General features: G+C 37.3%; 2 protein-coding genes across 2 annotated transcripts; both read right to left on the bottom strand.

Annotated features, from left to right (window-relative positions):
• Positions 1 to 10,365: 10,365 nt before the first annotated feature.
• Positions 10,366 to 11,183, bottom strand: LOC110601763 (calcium-binding protein CML38). The gene has a single exon (XM_021739051.2). It carries the CDS (start codon positions 10,813 to 10,815, stop codon positions 10,384 to 10,386), a length of 432 nt encoding a protein of 143 aa, XP_021594743.1. The 5' UTR covers positions 10,816 to 11,183; the 3' UTR covers positions 10,366 to 10,383.
• A 960-nt stretch (positions 11,184 to 12,143) lies between these two features.
• Positions 12,144 to 15,357, bottom strand: LOC110601760 (chlorophyll a-b binding protein 7, chloroplastic). Its single transcript, XM_021739049.2, has 6 exons — positions 15,162 to 15,357; positions 14,910 to 15,076; positions 13,808 to 13,954; positions 13,466 to 13,598; positions 13,172 to 13,264; positions 12,144 to 12,604 (listed from the first exon to the last, which is right to left on the bottom strand). The coding sequence occupies exons 1-6, from the start codon at positions 15,324 to 15,326 to the stop codon at positions 12,302 to 12,304; spliced, it is 1,008 nt and encodes a 335-aa protein (XP_021594741.1). The 5' UTR covers positions 15,327 to 15,357; the 3' UTR covers positions 12,144 to 12,301.
• Positions 15,358 to 16,968: the final 1,611 nt, after the last annotated feature.

Below are 16,968 nucleotides of genomic sequence, written 5' to 3'. Positions count from 1 at the left end.
TCACAACTTTCTTGTCTAGTAGCTATGTTCAATAGTACAAGAGCTCTAGCATCTTACATTTTGAATTGTTTCAGAAAATAAGAGGAAATGTTTCAGGCGTCCTTCCAGATTGTACAAACTCTGAATTAAGCTATCAGGTTTTGCCAATATGCTGACTTTCAATCTGGAGTGTTCCTCAAGCAACCTGTATGACACTTGATGAATGTTTTAGAACATGATTAAATGTAATAAATTATTGTAACAGCCCGGAAACCGGTACCCCTCTGTAACGGTCCGAACCATCACTGGCACTAGGATCCAGATCGGTTTAAGGCCGCCGGGACCCGTAGCAAGCCAACTATACTCTCTGTATACCTGATAAATCCCATACATGATTCAACAATACTGTAAACTCTCCTCAGAGTTACCAAGCTCGACCTGCATGCACTATGTCTGAAAAACATAGAACCCACTCTCATAGGGTCAGCATATCACAAGTCAGCCTTGGTTCCACACATTTCTCATCAAGAAACGTAAAACAGAATACATGCATACATCTGGGATTATCCATACACTAGGCAAAGCACATACTAAACCATAAACACACTGATTTACTATCTATCACATCATTCTTTAATTTACATCATGTCCACAATTCTATTACAATCAAAACCTTAGCCATCTCTTTACTCTTTTACTTTTGCTATGTCTGACTTTCCATGGCTATCTCTGGCCCTGCAAAACTGGGGTTAAGGGAGACGGATGAACTCTATAGCCCAGTGAGTAGGAACAATAAAACAGGTCATAAAATATATGCTCTCATGGAATGCATCACATCACAAGCCAATCACAACAAGGATGAATTTGTCACCATTAGCCCTTTACACATAGATCTCATCTCATAACAAACCAATAATGCTTTATGCCAGGGGCGATGAGGCCTCACCTGGACTTCAAATAACTCTATGCCAGGGGCGATTAGGCCTCACCTGGACTTCTCTGCTCTGTGCCAGGGGCGATTAGGCCACACCTGGACTTCTCTGCTCTGTGCCAGGGGTAATTAGGCCACACTTGGTCTTTCCATATCATCTCATGCTATGCAGGCATATAATCTTATATTATGTCATATCACACATCATACTGAGGGCTAATGGATCATTCAACATTCATCCACCTCACTATTCATCATAGAATGCAATGCACCATATTCGTGAAGTCTAATACAAACAACCTAGTACATAACATGGTATTCGTGATGCATGAAATATGCTAAAAGCATTCTATTTCTCAATTAAAAGAATTAAGTTTAGTTCCACTCACCTCTAGCCACTACTGGCTAATTCTGGGCCAACTCTAACTCTGGGGCCTCCTCGGTTCCTTGGTCCAAACCTACACAGGTGGACACAACTGAGGTACCAAACACACGCTAAACCACTCATAAACAACTCTTAAACAACTCCCCAAACCCCTCTAGAACACCTCAAAACATGCATGCAAAACAAGTAAAAGAAGGCTGGACAGGACACTTTCGGCGGCAAGTTCGGCGGCCGAATGTCCTCTCCAGAGCCGAAACTCATGCACCTTCGGCGGCCGAATCTCCACTTTCGGCAGCCGAACCCTTTCGGGGGCAAGGTTCGGGGGCTGAAACACACTCCAGAGACGAAAGTCTCTAACCTTTGGCTGCCGAATCCCCCTTCCAGAGCCGAAACTCAAAACTCTCGGGGGCACGCTTTGGTAGCCGAAGCCACCTCCTCAAGGAGTTCGGCGGCCGAATGTACCTTCGGCTGCCGAACTTGAGTTCATCCAGAACTCTTCCTCGACAGCAAACAAGTCTCCCAACTCTCTCATACCCCCCAAATCATGCATCCAACCTCTCAAATCAAGCATATACTCATGTACATGCACAAAGGGGTCCAAAACTAACTTAAAACCCCAACAAAAACATCACACAACACACATACACAAGCTTTCATGCATAAACCCTCAAAATCATCTTTTTACCCTAATCATGCATCTCTACCCTAATCATGCATCTCTACCCATAACCTCCATCAAACCTCTATAAAACATCAAAAGCAGTTCAAGATCTTCACTTACCTCTTGCAAACAATAAGATGAACGATCTGAACTTAGAGATATGGAGCAACTCTTCTTCACACTCTCCAAACCTCAAACCTTAGCTTTTTAACTCAAAACCTTCAAAACAACATTAAAACTCTTTAAATCCTTGTAAGATTTGATAAAACGATGAAGAACACCCATGGAGGACATGGTCTTACCTCAGAAAGTGAAAGGAAAGTGAAACTTATCCATTTCACCGACTGGAAGACGAGTTATAGGGGGCTGACCAACTCACCTTCGACAGCCAAACCTGCATGCAAAACCATGCAATGTTCGGCGGCCGAACGTAGAGTTTCGGAAGCCGAATCTAAGGCACTTTCGGCGGCCGAACTTGGCCAAATCCTCCTTGGTCTTTTCTCTTCAAAACTCAATCCTATTCCATTCTAAATCTTTAAAACACTTGAAAGCTTTTTAGAAAACCTTTCTCTTACCCTTTTAGAGACCTCTGACATCCTCGAATTCCACCGGACGGTAGGAATTCCGATGCCTGATCTAGCCGGGTATTACATTCTTCCCCCCTTTAAAAACATTCGTCCTCGAATGTTCACACAACAAATAAACAAGTAAGCAAAGCTTAACACTTCTCTCTAAAGAGAGAATTTCTGGGGTCTCTTTATCACACTGTCTTACTAAGGTGAGTCCAAATGCCAATCACCACCTGAATTTCTTACTTCTTAACTTCCTGAGTTGAGTCCATACTCCACACTGACTGTTTAACATAGAGACATATTCCCTAAAATTCCCATCTCTGGTTCCTTTCGAACCTTATTTAGATGTGACACAACTCCACAATCCATATCCTAAACTTGTCTTGACCTCCACAGCTTCCGCTGCGCTACTCTGATCTTTACTCTTTTCCCTTTCTCTTAATTAGACTGACCTCTTCTCTAACTTTCAATCTCTAACTCTCATCAGGTAGTACTCAAGTCTCTGAGCACACTAGAACCACAACTAGCTTTTACTAGCTGTTCTCATAGAACATCAATCTTATCTGGGAAATACCTGTCCGTAGGAGTGACCTTGTTGACTGCTTACAGTCATAACAAAGTCTCAAGGATCTATCCTTCGTTTCCCACAACAACACTGGAAGATTCCAGGGTGAGGTACTAGGTCGGATAAAACCTTTATCTACCAAGCTTCTCTACACTACTCTGACTATTCTCTCTCTGCAGGTGCCATCCTGTAGGGTAGAAGGAAAGAAATGGTTTCGCGTCCAGACACCATTCCTATTCCAAACTCTAACTCCCAAACGGATGGTAAACCTGATAGCTCGTCTGGGAAAAAACATCTAAAACTCACTAGCTATGGGCACTGAGGCTAATTCCCTGCCCTGACTACTAAACTCGCTCACAAGCGCTAGAACCCTCTGACAAACTTTCCTGAGCATATTATGAACCTGATGGGCTGACATCGAACCTCTAGGCACCTCTACTCTGTCCCTTCTAAGGACTGCCTCTGATCCACCTTGCACTCTATACTCTCTTACCTTGTCTCTGCAGACACAGGTAGTACTATGAGTAGCTAGCCAATCCGCCCTAGAATGACATCACATAGTCAACTCTAGAACCATAAGGTCAGCTGGATCGCATCTACTCACTACAAACTCTAAACCGATCTGACTGACTCTGCCTCAGATGGATCATACTCGGGTCCACTAACCCAGAGAAAACACAAGTCATCAAACCCACCCTATCAACGGCTCACTAAGCAATAAGGAAAGAGAAACACTAGGGTTCAAAACAAATAGCATACACATCCAAACATCCCCAAGTGAACGTACCTGACGTCACCGTGTTTGATGTGTTAGCCTCCTACTGAGTCAGGGTGAAGATCCGAGCTAAAGCTAACGGAACTTCCCTCGGGAATCCTACTAAAGAAAAGGCTACCCTTGCCTCTGCCTCAACCACCATCTAATCCCAGACTAAACTGAAACCTCTTTCCTGAACTTAAACTTACTCTTACTTTTCTCTTTTCCTTTACTCTGTTCTAATTCACTTACTCTGCTTTCTGAATTGTTCACTATACTTGAGGGTTGCTCTCGGAGATGAGAGATCACTCTCTTTATACCTGGACTTATAAAATCCAAGGCCATTACATCTCATAGCAACACTCTCGAGCTCTTTCCTGGTTCACTATCCTCTAGCGACTAACTCATCTCTGAATCTCTATTTCTTAACTTTTGCTCTAAACTTTTAACCTTATTACACTTTACTATTCTCACATCAACTGACATCCTACTAAGGTCCATAAAAACATGCATATCAGAACACTCAAAAGTGAGCATACCTGGCACCACTGTGTCTGATGTGTCTGCCTCCTGTTGAGTCTGGGTGAAGATCTGAGCCGGAGCTGACGGACCTTCTCCACGGAAACCTGAGAAATAAGGAACTGATCCTTTTTCTCGAACCATGGCTGGAGCTGATGGTTGTGCCATACTACTTGGAGCTGTCTGATGGGACGGTGCCGTAAAAACTACCTTAGGACATTCTCGGGCTATGTGTCCCTCCTAGCCGCATCTATAACATGCGAAAGTCCCAAACCGACAGACTCCCTTGTGCGGCCTACCGCACCTCATACACTCTGCAACCTCTGTGCCAGAGCTCGAGCCAATACCTAGTCCCAGATTAGACCCTAACCTGTTCCCGAACTTACTCTTCTTCGATCTTCTGAGGCCTCTGCCCCCCTTTTTACTCTTTGTAGCAGCCTCATCTAGAGCGGATCGATCAACATTCTCTATTCCCTGGGTTTTAAAACCCGAGGATTGTGCCACCTGTTGTTTAACTGATCCTTCAATGATGGCACTAGCCTCCATCTTTCTAGCCGCATCTACTATGGAGTGAAAACTCTCCTTTTCTGCAGCTAAGATCAGGGAGGAATACCTAAGATGCAATCTCATTGTATACCTCCTGGCCTTCTTCTGATCTGTATCATAGGCCTGACCTACATACTGCAGCAACTCCATAAACCTGTCCGTATACTCATCTATACTTATATCATCTGTCTGTCTCAGCTGTTCAAACTCTATCCTTTTCCATTCCTTTGAACTTTCTGGAAAAGCCCATCCTGCAAATTCATTTGCAAACTGTTCCCAGGACAAGCTCTCCAATATTGGGTCCACATAATTTTTAAACCATTCTCGTGCTTTCCTGCATTTCAATGTGAACGCTGCCATTTGAATGGCTCTAGTATCATCTGTCTCTAGCTCATCTGCTATCATTTTGACAGCTTTGATGTACTCAAATGGATCATCTCCAGTTTGGTACTTAGGAGCATCTAACTTTAAGTAATCAGTCATCTTTACCTTGTTCCTCTCAGATGGGCCAGGTTGTGGTGTTTGGATAAGTGGGGCTACTGGTTCTACCACTGGTGGTGGTGGAGGTGCAGAACTCTCTGGTGTAGAATATGCTGAACCTGGAAAATAAGATGAGGGTGGAAACATAGGATACTGTGGATATGGCGGGTAAAAGGAAGGATAGGGCATAAAGGTGGGATATGGGTGATAATTAAAGAACTCCGAGGTACCTCCCATCGGATACCCTGGCCCTTGTGGATAAGGTGGATACTGAGGTGGAATAAAAACCGAGGCCTAAGTGCCTCCTTGAAATTCTCCCATATCTTTGCCTGACATACCCATGCTTAAACTGCCATCTTTCCTCTGTTCATCCTCCTCTGATTCCCTCATATCTACTGACATATCACCCTGAACTATTCCCCTTCTGCTCTCATCCAAAGACCTTCTAGGGTCCCTTGATATACTTTCTCTGCTTGTGCTACATGACATTGCTCTTGGCACTACAGGGGACTGGGCATCCATGCCCTCAAGCTCTAATGAGACTCCAGTCAATCGTGCAGATCGACGAGTTCCTCGCATCTTAACTCTCTCTCTATGAAAAACAACACACAAACATACAAACATTAGCAATCATACGGTTCATATGAAAATACATGAACCTACAGCACATAAATAGCATAACAATAATGCACATGCATAAATCATAGCATGGCATGATACATCATCATGCAAAACTTATCTCCTATCCTAGTGGACATGATTTCTCCTATTGTGCTTGCCCTTCTATAACTGTTAAACCAACCTCTTTCCGATGTGGGATCTCTAATCCTTGAACAAAAATGCTCAACACACCGTACTTGTGAGGCCCTATGCTCTGATACCAATCTGTAACAGCTCGGAAACCGGTACCCCTCTGTAACGGTCCGAACCATCACTGGCACTAGGATCCAGATCGGCTTAAGGCCGCCGAGACCCGTAGCAAGCCAACTATACTCTCTGTGTACCTGATAAATCCCATACATGATTCAACAATACTGTAAACTCTCCTCAGAGTTACCAAGCTCGACCTGCATGCACTATGTCTGAAAAACATAGAACCCACTCTCATAGGGTCAGCATATCACAAGTCAGCCTTGGTTCCACACATTTCTCATCAAGAAACGTAAAACAGAATACATGCATACATCTGGGATTATCCATACACTAGGCAAAGCACATACTAAACCATAAACACACTGATTTACTATCTATTACATCATTCTTTAATTTACATCATGTCCACAATTCTATTACAATCAAAACCTTAGCCATCTCTTTACTCTTTTACTTTTGCTATGTCTGACTTTCCATGGCTATCTCTGGCCCTGCAAAACTGGGGTTAAGGGAGAAGGATGAGCTCTATAGCCCAGTGAGTAGGAACAATAAAACAGGTCATAAAATATATGCTCTCATGGAATGCATCACATCACAAGCCAATCACAACAAGGATGAATTTGTCACCATTAGCCCTTTACACATAGATCTCATCTCATAACAAACCAATAATGCTCTATGCCAGGGGCGATGAGGCCTCACCTGGACTTCAAATAACTCTATGCCAGGGGCGATTAGGCCTCACCTGGACTTCTCTGCTCTATGCCAGGGGCGATTAGGCCACACCTGGTCTTTCCATATCATCTCATGCTATGCAGGCATATAATCTTATATTATGTCATATCACACATCATACTGAGGGCTAATGGATCATTCAACATTCATCCACCTCACTATTCATCATAGAATGCAATGCACCATATTCGTGAAGTCTAATGCAAACAACCTAGTACATAACATGGTATTCGTGATGCATGAAATATGCTAAAAGCATTCCATTTCTCAATTAAAAGAATTAAGTTTAGTTCCACTCACCTCTAGCCACTACTGGCTAATTCTGGGCCAACTCTAACTCTGGGGCCTCCTCGGTTCCTTGGTCCAAACCTACACAGGTGGACACAACTGAGGTACCAAACACACGCTAAACCACTCATAAACAACTCTTAAACAACTCCCCAAACCCCTCTAGAACACCTCAAAACATGTATGCAAAACAAGTAAAAGAAGACTGGACAGGACACTTTCGGCAGCAAGTTCGGCGGCCGAATGTCCTCTCCAGAGCCGAAACTCATGCACCTTCGGCGGCCGAATCTCCACTTTCGGCAGCCGAACCCTTTCGGGGGCAAGGTTCGGGGGCTGAAACACACTCCAGAGACGAAAGTCTCTAACCTTCGGCGGCCGAATCCCCCTTCCAGAGCCGAAACTCAAAACTCTCAGGGGCACGCTTTGGCAGCCGAAGCCACCTCCTCAAGGGGTTCGGCGGCCGAATGTACCTTCGGCTGCCGAACCTGAGTTCATCCAGAACTCTTCCTCGACAGCAAACAAGTCTCCCAACTCTCTCATACCCCCCAAATCATGCATCCAACCTCTCAAATCAAGCATATACTCATGTACATGCACAAAGGGGTCCAAAACTAACTTAAAACCCCAATAAAAACATCACACAACACACATACACAAGCTTTCATGCATAAACCCTCAAAATCATCCTTTTACCCTAATCATGCATCTCTACCCATAGCCTCCATCAAACCTCTATAAAACATCAAAAGCAGTTCAAGATCTTCACTTACCTCTTGCAAACAATAAGATGAACGATCTGAACTTAGAGATATGGAGCAACTCTTCTTCACACTCTCCAAACCTCAAACCTTAGCTCTTTAACTCAAAACCTTCAAAACAACATTAAAACTCTTTAAATCCTTGTAAGATTTGATAAAATGATGAAGAACACCCATGGAGGACATGGTCTTACCTCAGAAAGTGAAAGGAAAGTGAAACTTATCTATTTCACCGACTGGAAGACGAGTTATAGGGGGCTGACCGACTCACCTTCGGCAGCCAAACCTGCATGCAAAACCATGCAACGTTCGGCGGCCGAACGTAGAGTTTCGGAAGCCGAATCTAAGGCACTTTCGGCGGCCGAACTTGGCCAAATCCTCCTTGGTCTTTTCTCTTCAAAACTCAATCCTATTCCATTCTAAATCTTTAAAACACTTGAAAGCTTTTTAGAAAACCTTTCTCTTACCCTTCTAGAGACCTCTGACATCCTCGAATTCCACCGGACGGTAGGAATTCCGATGCCTGATCTAGCCGGGTATTACAATTATACTCGATGAAAATTAATACAATCAACTACAAGTTTGTGCTGTTGTTTTTCATTGTATATGCATAGCAGAAGTAGAAGAAGACTATACCTCCGGAAAAGCCTTGGGGTCAGTATCAACTAAAGGCCCCCACTTATAGAGCTTGGATTGCTGATCTCCCCAAAGAAAAATGCTGGTTGCTAATCCTTTTAAACCTGCAAAAAAGAAGGAAAACAAGAAAACCCAACAACAACAATGACAGATTAATCCAAATAGATTCTGATGAACATTAGAGATATGAATGGATACTCCCTAACACTCTCCTCATAAGATTTCATTGGAATAGAAATGCGCGGAAAATTCACCATAGCCACTACTTTTTACGACATTATTGGTTCTTGTCAACTCGGGATATAAATTCATGTCCATGTCCACCTATCAATGCCCATATTCTCATTACCTTTGTGCCTAATTTTTTACCATGCATACCATCTTTTCATTGTGTATTCATAAGGGATCCTCTGTTTTCGTTTTCTCAAGAACTTGCCAAAAACCCTTATCATTTCAATCCATGTATATTTATATATTGAAGGTTTTATCTTGATCAACGTGCATGGGTGCCTCAAGTTTCATGAACAAGAATCCCCTTGAGTCTTATTCTTGTTCAGTTCCTCCCACCTCGGAATATAAGACAGAAATGGAAAGATAAATTCACATGGTCAGCCTGGAAGTTCTACGGATCATAATGACGTTTTCGGTCGTCATCATTGTCCTGGCTTTATTAGTCAAATCTGAGACTTGAGCCGCCTACATGGCTCTGGTTCATGAACCAGACTGGAACCATTTATGATCCGTACGATAACAGGCCAAGGTCATATCATTTTACTACGATATTCGGTGGCCGTCAATTTTAATCACTTAAATCCTCACTTTTAAGCATTTCATGTTAGGGGTTACCAGTATTTAATTTAAATTTAAAAAATTAATTAAATGAAATGAAATTAAAAAATTAATTTTATTTTTTATTTCTTTTAGTTGAATTCAGATTTTAATTTTAAAAATGATAATTATTTTCATTCAATTTAATTTTAATAAAAAAATAAAAATATCGAATCAAATTGATTTATGATAATAATATATTATTTTTAATAATATAAAAATTAAATTATATTAATGTTAAAATATTTTAATTAAATTTTAAAATTTTAAAATATTTTAATTAAATTTTAAAATATTAAAAATAAAATATAAAAAATAAAAAAATTTATTAAAAATTTAAATTAATGAATCAAATCAAATTTATTCGATTTAATTTAATTTTTAATTAAAATTGATTCAATTCAATTTTTATAAATACTTAAATTTTAATTTTTAATTTATTCAATTCGATTCGATTTTAAATCCAACTAACTCTTTTATTCTATTCTCTTGTATTCTATTCTGATTTGTATCCATCTCATATCCCTGTAGAACTAAAGGTTATTACATATATTATAAATTTATATATTGCTATATAGAATATTAGTATATTGTATGATAAACATAACTAAATTTTTTAAAAAGTAATATTCTTATATTTAATATATATTTTTTTCAAAGAAATGGGTCATATATATATTTTTTTAATTGAGGAATTGATAAGTAATTAATTAATTTATTAAAAAAATAATTAATTAATGAAATTATATCCAACAGAGACAATATTCTATTTAATTTCAAGCTAAATTATGAATAAAATAATGTTAGAATGTACATGAAATGAATCAACAAATAAATGAAGAGCCTCCTGTCATCTTCTTCTTCTTCAATTAATCATAACATCATAACCTTAAACTCATCAAAATTAAGAACTCCATCACCATTAAGATCAAACTGAGCAATCATAATCTTGCAAGCTTCAATGGAGGTAGCCTGACCTAATCTTCTAAGCATCCTCTTCAAACTCTTAGGTGTAATACATCCACTTTCTTCCATCTCATACATCTTAAAAGCTTCCTTCAAATCCTTCACCTTCTCCTCTTCTTCACCACTATCAACAAACCTCACAAACTCCTCAAAACACAACAACCCATCACCGTCCGAGTCCGAATACTCAACAGCTGCCTCTGCCTCTGCCAGCGACAGCTCTCCTCCGACAGCTCCAACACAACGTTGCAACTCCCAAGGGGAAATCTTCCCATCTCCATTCTCATCGAAGTGGCTGAACACACGCTCATATTCATGGGATTTGTTGGAGTTCATCATCAAGTTTATTATGGAAGATCAAGAAAGAAAGGTTTTTGAGTTTGCAGAATTGATTAATTTGTTGGGTTCATCGAGAGCACAGAGAGAGGCGTGTATATATGTGTGTGTGTGTGTGTGTGGAGACGGTGGGGAAGCCGCGTGCGGCAGGTGGTGAGTTGAAGGAGCAGTGAAGGTGGGCGGCGATTTCGTAGATAAAAATGGAAGACTGGAGACTTTTACGTCATGGCTGGGGCATGCAGAAACTGAATTCCTTGGATATCTATATATGAATTAAGGAAGGAATAAACCAAGAAATTACATTATTTAGACCTTTTGACTCCCATTAGAAAATAGGGCGCTCTGGATTTTACACTTAAACTAAATTTATCTTAGATAAGATGACAGCGAAATTTTTTTTAATGAATAATCTAGAATTATTAAATTCTAAATATATAGCATTTTTTTTAAAAGTTAGTTGAAAAAGTAAATTTTAAATATTGAATTAATTGAAAAAAAAATTAATGGTTATATGAAATTAAGGTTTTTTTTTTTTTTTAATATATTGGATTCCCTTCCTTAACTAATTAGGTTGAAGCCAACTGATTCACATGGAAATTAAAAATTAAAAATTATGCGAATACTTTGTATTATAATTTAAGTCTAATTATTAGACTAAACTAATTCACATACTAAATATTTAAATTAATTAGCTGTTTGCCCACATGTGTATTAAAATATTTTATATTATTATATAAAATTATTTTATAAATAATATTTTTTTATATAAATTCACCACATTTATTGAGTGGAATAAAATATTTTATTTTTTATATTTATATTTGAAACATAGGGAATAAATTATAATATTTAATTTATCATTTAAAAAATTATTAATTAAATATACAACCGATTGCCATATAATAAAGAATTAAAAATCTAACTAATATAAATATTAATTAAATACAAAACTATGTATTAACAAATTTAATTATATTAAAGAAAATTAATTATTATTATATATTATTAATATCCAATAATAAATTTTTAAGATTTGATATTGAATAGCGGTGCTAGCAGGAATGGCCGCGGTGGAAAAGAATAATTAATTGAATCAAATAATCTCAATATTTGAATAACTCTAACCTGTCTCAGAGGGTTGAGTCATCTAATACTGTATATAACGAGAACAGTAAAAAAAAATTTCAAAAACACTAATCAATTAAGAACGAAGGAGATAAAGTCAGGTAAAAAAAATTATACTAGTGAATTTCACGTAGAATGAATATATGAAGATTATATTTTTGTAGAAAAATCAATTATAATAATTGTTTTTTGAAATGGAATTATAATAATTGTTAATTTTCCTAGAAAATAAATTATTTCTCAAAATTTTCGTAGAAAATAGTTTTCACATACAAGTTAATTTTCGCCAAATATACGGCGCTAAGCCAACATCAAAGGATACAACTGTTAAAAGAGTATCTCACTGTACAATGAAGAAGAACATTTACATGAAGTTGAGCACAGATAAGAGATTGTTGTGAAATGGATCTGATATGTGGTCAAGAAGATTCTGAACTGGACCTTTACCAGTCAAAGCTGCTTGTGCATAAAAGCCTAGCCATGCAACCATGGCTAAGCGGCCATTTTTAATTTCTTTCACCTTCAGCTCCTGAAAAGCTACTGGATCACTGGAGAGGTTCAAGGGATCAAAAAGTGCCCCTCCTGGATAATTGATGTCACCTGGCAGGTAAATTCCCAAAGGCTCCAATGCTTCAATACCACAGTACCTTGCGTACTCCGGTCCGACCTGTTTACATAAACACTGATCTTCTAAGACCATAATTATAGAAGTGCAGGATCCAAGAGGTTGCATTCCTATTTAATTATTCAATGTATTTTAGAAAAAATCAACTGAACTGGCATTAAAGGTATTGTATATTTTGTTTTCAAGTTTCTATATCGACCAGAGAGTTCACCGGCAGAAAGTGCTGCTAATATCCAAGTGATTCATATAAGCAATTTGGTCTCATTGTGTGAATGCAAGCAAACATAGTTTGCATCTTGCACGAGGCCGGTGGAATATGAAATAACTAGAAGGGGTGACAAAGGAAAGGGGAAAGAGAGACAGAATTAGACATCATTGGGAAGTGGAGGATGAGAATATGTATGACAAAAGTTGAAAGCTATAAACTCCATTATATGAACTAATTCATCAGGGGTTGTGAGGAGGGGGACCAGGGACAAAGTAGAAAGAAAATGTTTGGACAGTTAATTGCATTATAATTTATGCATATGCAGAAAGTAAAATGCATGAAATTATATAGTTGTCTTCATAGGAGGCCAGAAAACAGCACAGCTGGAAAGGAGGTGTTACCATTAGGAGGGCTTGGCAAATAGCAATGACAATCACTCCTTGGCTTCCAGCTAAGTGGAGTCCTGGGATGCCAAGGTAGTCCAGTGTGTCTCCCTGATATGAAATTGAAGAAGCATGTAAAAAAAAAAAAAAATCAGCAGGTGATATTTTTCTAGAACTATGCAAATTAATGCAAGAATGCTATAAACTTCCAGCACAAAATTTGAGTAGAGTTGAGAAATGGCAAATTAGACAAATCCATAAGCCAAATATACATGGATCATTACTGATTTTGCTGAAACCAAAGTTACTAACCTTAAGCTTTGAATAGCCAACTAGCCACCAGACAGGTTCAGTGAAGTGAAAGGCACCCAATAAATCCAGTAATTCTGGAACCAGAGCACCAAGGGCAGCAAGCATTGCCCATCGAGCATGAAGTATTTCAAAGCTACACCAGTAAAACATTTATAAAATTGTAGGTTGAAATATCTCAATGATTGATCAAGATAATCAAATAATTATTCAGTATACCCCACTTAACAATGTCATAACATTAGTCCTGCTACAAAAGTTTAAAATCTTTATTTTCTTTTTGTTGACATGGGAAGATCATGCTAAACATGCATAACTAAAGAAGTGAAAAAATTGTAAACTTACTTAAAGTATCTCTGGAATGCCACAGAATCCTTGCCCAGACCTGCAACATCAAAGCCATAATCCCCAGGTAGCTCTCCAGTAAGATATGCAGGGTAGTCGTATGGAATGGGACCAAGCCAACGAGGACGCTCTTCGCCATACCACAAGCTGCAAATTTGGATAATTCTTATATCATAAAGATTTCTGAGGAAAAAAAAAGGGGTAAAAAGTAAAAATATATGACTGAATATCTGTCCACGTTTCAAATGAACATGTGCTCAAAGATGTTACATGGAAATGTATTTGTATATTGATTTAGCAATAGTAATTGCATACCAAAATTGTAGGTGAATGCCGACCAACTTCTAAAAAAAATAGATAGGTATACAATGATTCATTTATTGACTCTTTACTGCTCATAAATAGAGAATTAATCCAGCAAAAAACAGAAACAAAGACACATGTAGCAACTAACTACTAGCACTCAAAATTTTCTGCATGATTTCCTTAACAGATATAGACAGTAACACGTCGGTGATCATAAGAAAAGGATAAAACAGAGATTTGTGTTTAGCAACGCAAGAAGTAAGAACAAATTTTGATGAAGTTTATTATGAACTGAAATTACAAAAGAACCCAAAAAATATAGGCCCTTTTGAAAAATAAAATAAAATAAAATAAGATAAAAATTTAAGTTGCCACGTATATACATGCTCACATTTGCATATAAAGCTTAACACACCACAACAGTCTACCAAAGGGCTTAACCTATCCCTTGAGGTGGTTAATTCCCTACAGGGCTTAAAATCCCTATAACATGGAATCTAAATAGGAAAAAAAATTGGGGATTTAATGATTGCAAAGGAAAACATATGTTGTCAACCGGGCTTGCTATATTCAAGTGGGTTCTATTAGAAATATCACAAATGCTCTCTAAATTGTGAAACTAGAAGTAACAATTAACCAATAATGACAACAGCTTAAACCCTTTTCGTCCACTAAATTTGAAGTATTCAACAATTCTTTTGATCATCCCCACCATCCAATCCCAATCATGCAACCAATTTCGCAGTTTCATAACATCAGAAATCAAATCAAAGCAATCTGTTCACCCTAAAAATACCTCTCTTTACGGGCCTTTGCTGCTAAAGCCTGGAATTTGGAAGAATCCTGGATAGCAACTTTCTTCCTCTCCTCCATTCGCCGCTGAAGCGACTCACCCAAGGGGCTATTAGCAATGGCTTTCACCGCCGTGAATGGAACCGCCGAGAACACCAGAACTCCAGCAAGCTTCCAACATGAAAATTAAAATTCAAAGTACTAAGCTTCCAGAAACTCCAGAGACATAAAAGAGAAACAATAAAATTCAAAATACCTCTTGCCATGAAGCCTTGCAGGATGAAGTCGAGTAGCTGGTGGTCCTGTTGAGGAGGGCGTTTCGAAGTTTTGGGGCCAATAATTTCGAGCCTTGGGCGAAGAAGGTTGAAGAAGAAGATGAAATGGAAGGAAATGAAGCCTGTGGCTGGAGTGGCAGAGCCATGGCTGATTGGCCTCGAAGAAGCTATTAAATAATTATTTATAAATTAAATGGTTAAGTTGATTAAGTATAAGATAATTATCCCATGTTAATGTGTTGTCCAGTAGTCTGGTTGGCGCGATGGATTGGCTCGGTTCCAATAGCTGTAAAAAATCGAAAATTTTTGGGGTTTATTTTTAGAAGAATCGAACCAAATCAAGATATAAAGATTAACAAAATCCGAATTAAACGGGATAATTCGATTTGATTTTAATATAACCGATGTATTCTTATAAGCAATACAGTTCATATATTTAAATTAATTCAATTCGATTAATTTTTTTAATTTAAATCGAATACAGTTGATTTCATACATATTTTTTAAACATTTAAAAATATCTAAAAATAACCATAAAAAAAAACATGCAATTAAAAATAAAAATCATTTCTTAAAAATTAATCTCTCTAAAAAGAACTTAGAGAGAGAAAATATATTAAACATTTTCATTTCCATGACTTAATTATTAAAATATGAAAATCAAAATAAAAAAATAAAAAAAAAGAACTAAATCATTCAAAAACCAATAATAAAGTTAGATCGAACATGAAATTCAATAATAAATATAAATTATAAATAGAAATCAACAAAGAATTTATCTTCATTTCTTGTTATTATGGTGTAATTTATCTTCACTTTTCCTACATAATTATGTAAGTAAACAAAGGATAAGAGAATATAAGATATCAACTAAAAGTTGGGTAACACTATAAAGAGCTCTATTTCACATGACAATAAACTTTATAATAATTACTTAAATATTGGTATCTAATTTTATATATTTATTATATACATTTTAATTAATTATATACAAATCTTAATCTTAATATTTAATTTAATAATTATTAAATTTATTATCATATAAAATTGAAATCACATGCTTAAAGTTCATCAAGCTATTCTCAAGCAGACCAATTCAACATTGTGTACTCCGATTTAGTGATATGAGACAAGTTGGATTGACCTGGCGCACAGGTTCATTCGAGAATAGTCTAGTCCGGTGACGTGACAAAGGGTAAGAGAGCAGACTCAATCATCTCGCAGCCTTAACAGTATATGCGTCGGGAGAAATTAAATAATCGCCTAATACAAATGGCATGGTAATAAAGATAGTATACGTCACTAGCAGACAAAAGAAAAATGAATAAAGGGGAAGAGACATCTTGATCAAGGGCACTTTTATACTGTAAATTTTATTTTTTAGATTTTAAAATATTAAAAGAAAATATCTGTGAAAATAAGGAAAGAATAAATAATATTAGTTGTTTTGTTCTGTAAAATAATAAAATAAAAAAATCAGAATATTTATAAAATTATTTAAATTAAATTGATTAACTCATTTAACCGAATTAATTGAATCAAAAGATTAAATTGTTTTGAGTCGAATTTTTTAATATATTTTTTAATTTTAAAAGAAAATTGATTATCATAAAATACAAAAGCTTGTTAAATAAAAAAGTTATAAGTGTGACAAAATTTAAAGTAAATATCCCAAATACAAATAAAGTAATTTAAAAACAAAGCGTGTGTGTAAATATAAATATTTAGAATTTTTTGTGGTCCTGAATCTGCAGAAGCGATTTCATTTGGGCCATCGTAAGACTTCTG

This window comes from Manihot esculenta, chromosome 15 (genome assembly GCF_001659605.2).
Source record: "Manihot esculenta cultivar AM560-2 chromosome 15, M.esculenta_v8, whole genome shotgun sequence".
Classification (NCBI taxonomy): Eukaryota; Viridiplantae; Streptophyta; class Magnoliopsida; order Malpighiales; family Euphorbiaceae; genus Manihot; species Manihot esculenta.
This window is presented reverse-complemented; position numbering and strand designations above follow the sequence as displayed.

Excerpts from the sequence above, each read along its gene's own strand:
- LOC110601763 (XM_021739051.2), bottom strand. The coding sequence starts at position 10,815 with ATGATGAACTCCAACAAATCCCATGAATATGAGCGTGTGTTCAGCCAC.
- LOC110601760 (XM_021739049.2), bottom strand. The coding sequence starts at position 15,326 with ATGGCTCTGCCACTCCAGCCACAGGCTTCATTTCCTTCCATTTCATCT. Across the intron at positions 15,077-15,161 it reads GCAAGGCTTCATGGCAAGAG|CTTGCTGGAGTTCTGGTGTT; the intron begins GTATTTTGAATT and ends TCATGTTGGAAG. Across the intron at positions 12,605-13,171 it reads TTTGCCAAGCCCTCCTAATG|GTCGGACCGGAGTACGCAAG; the intron begins GTAACACCTCCT and ends TTATGTAAACAG.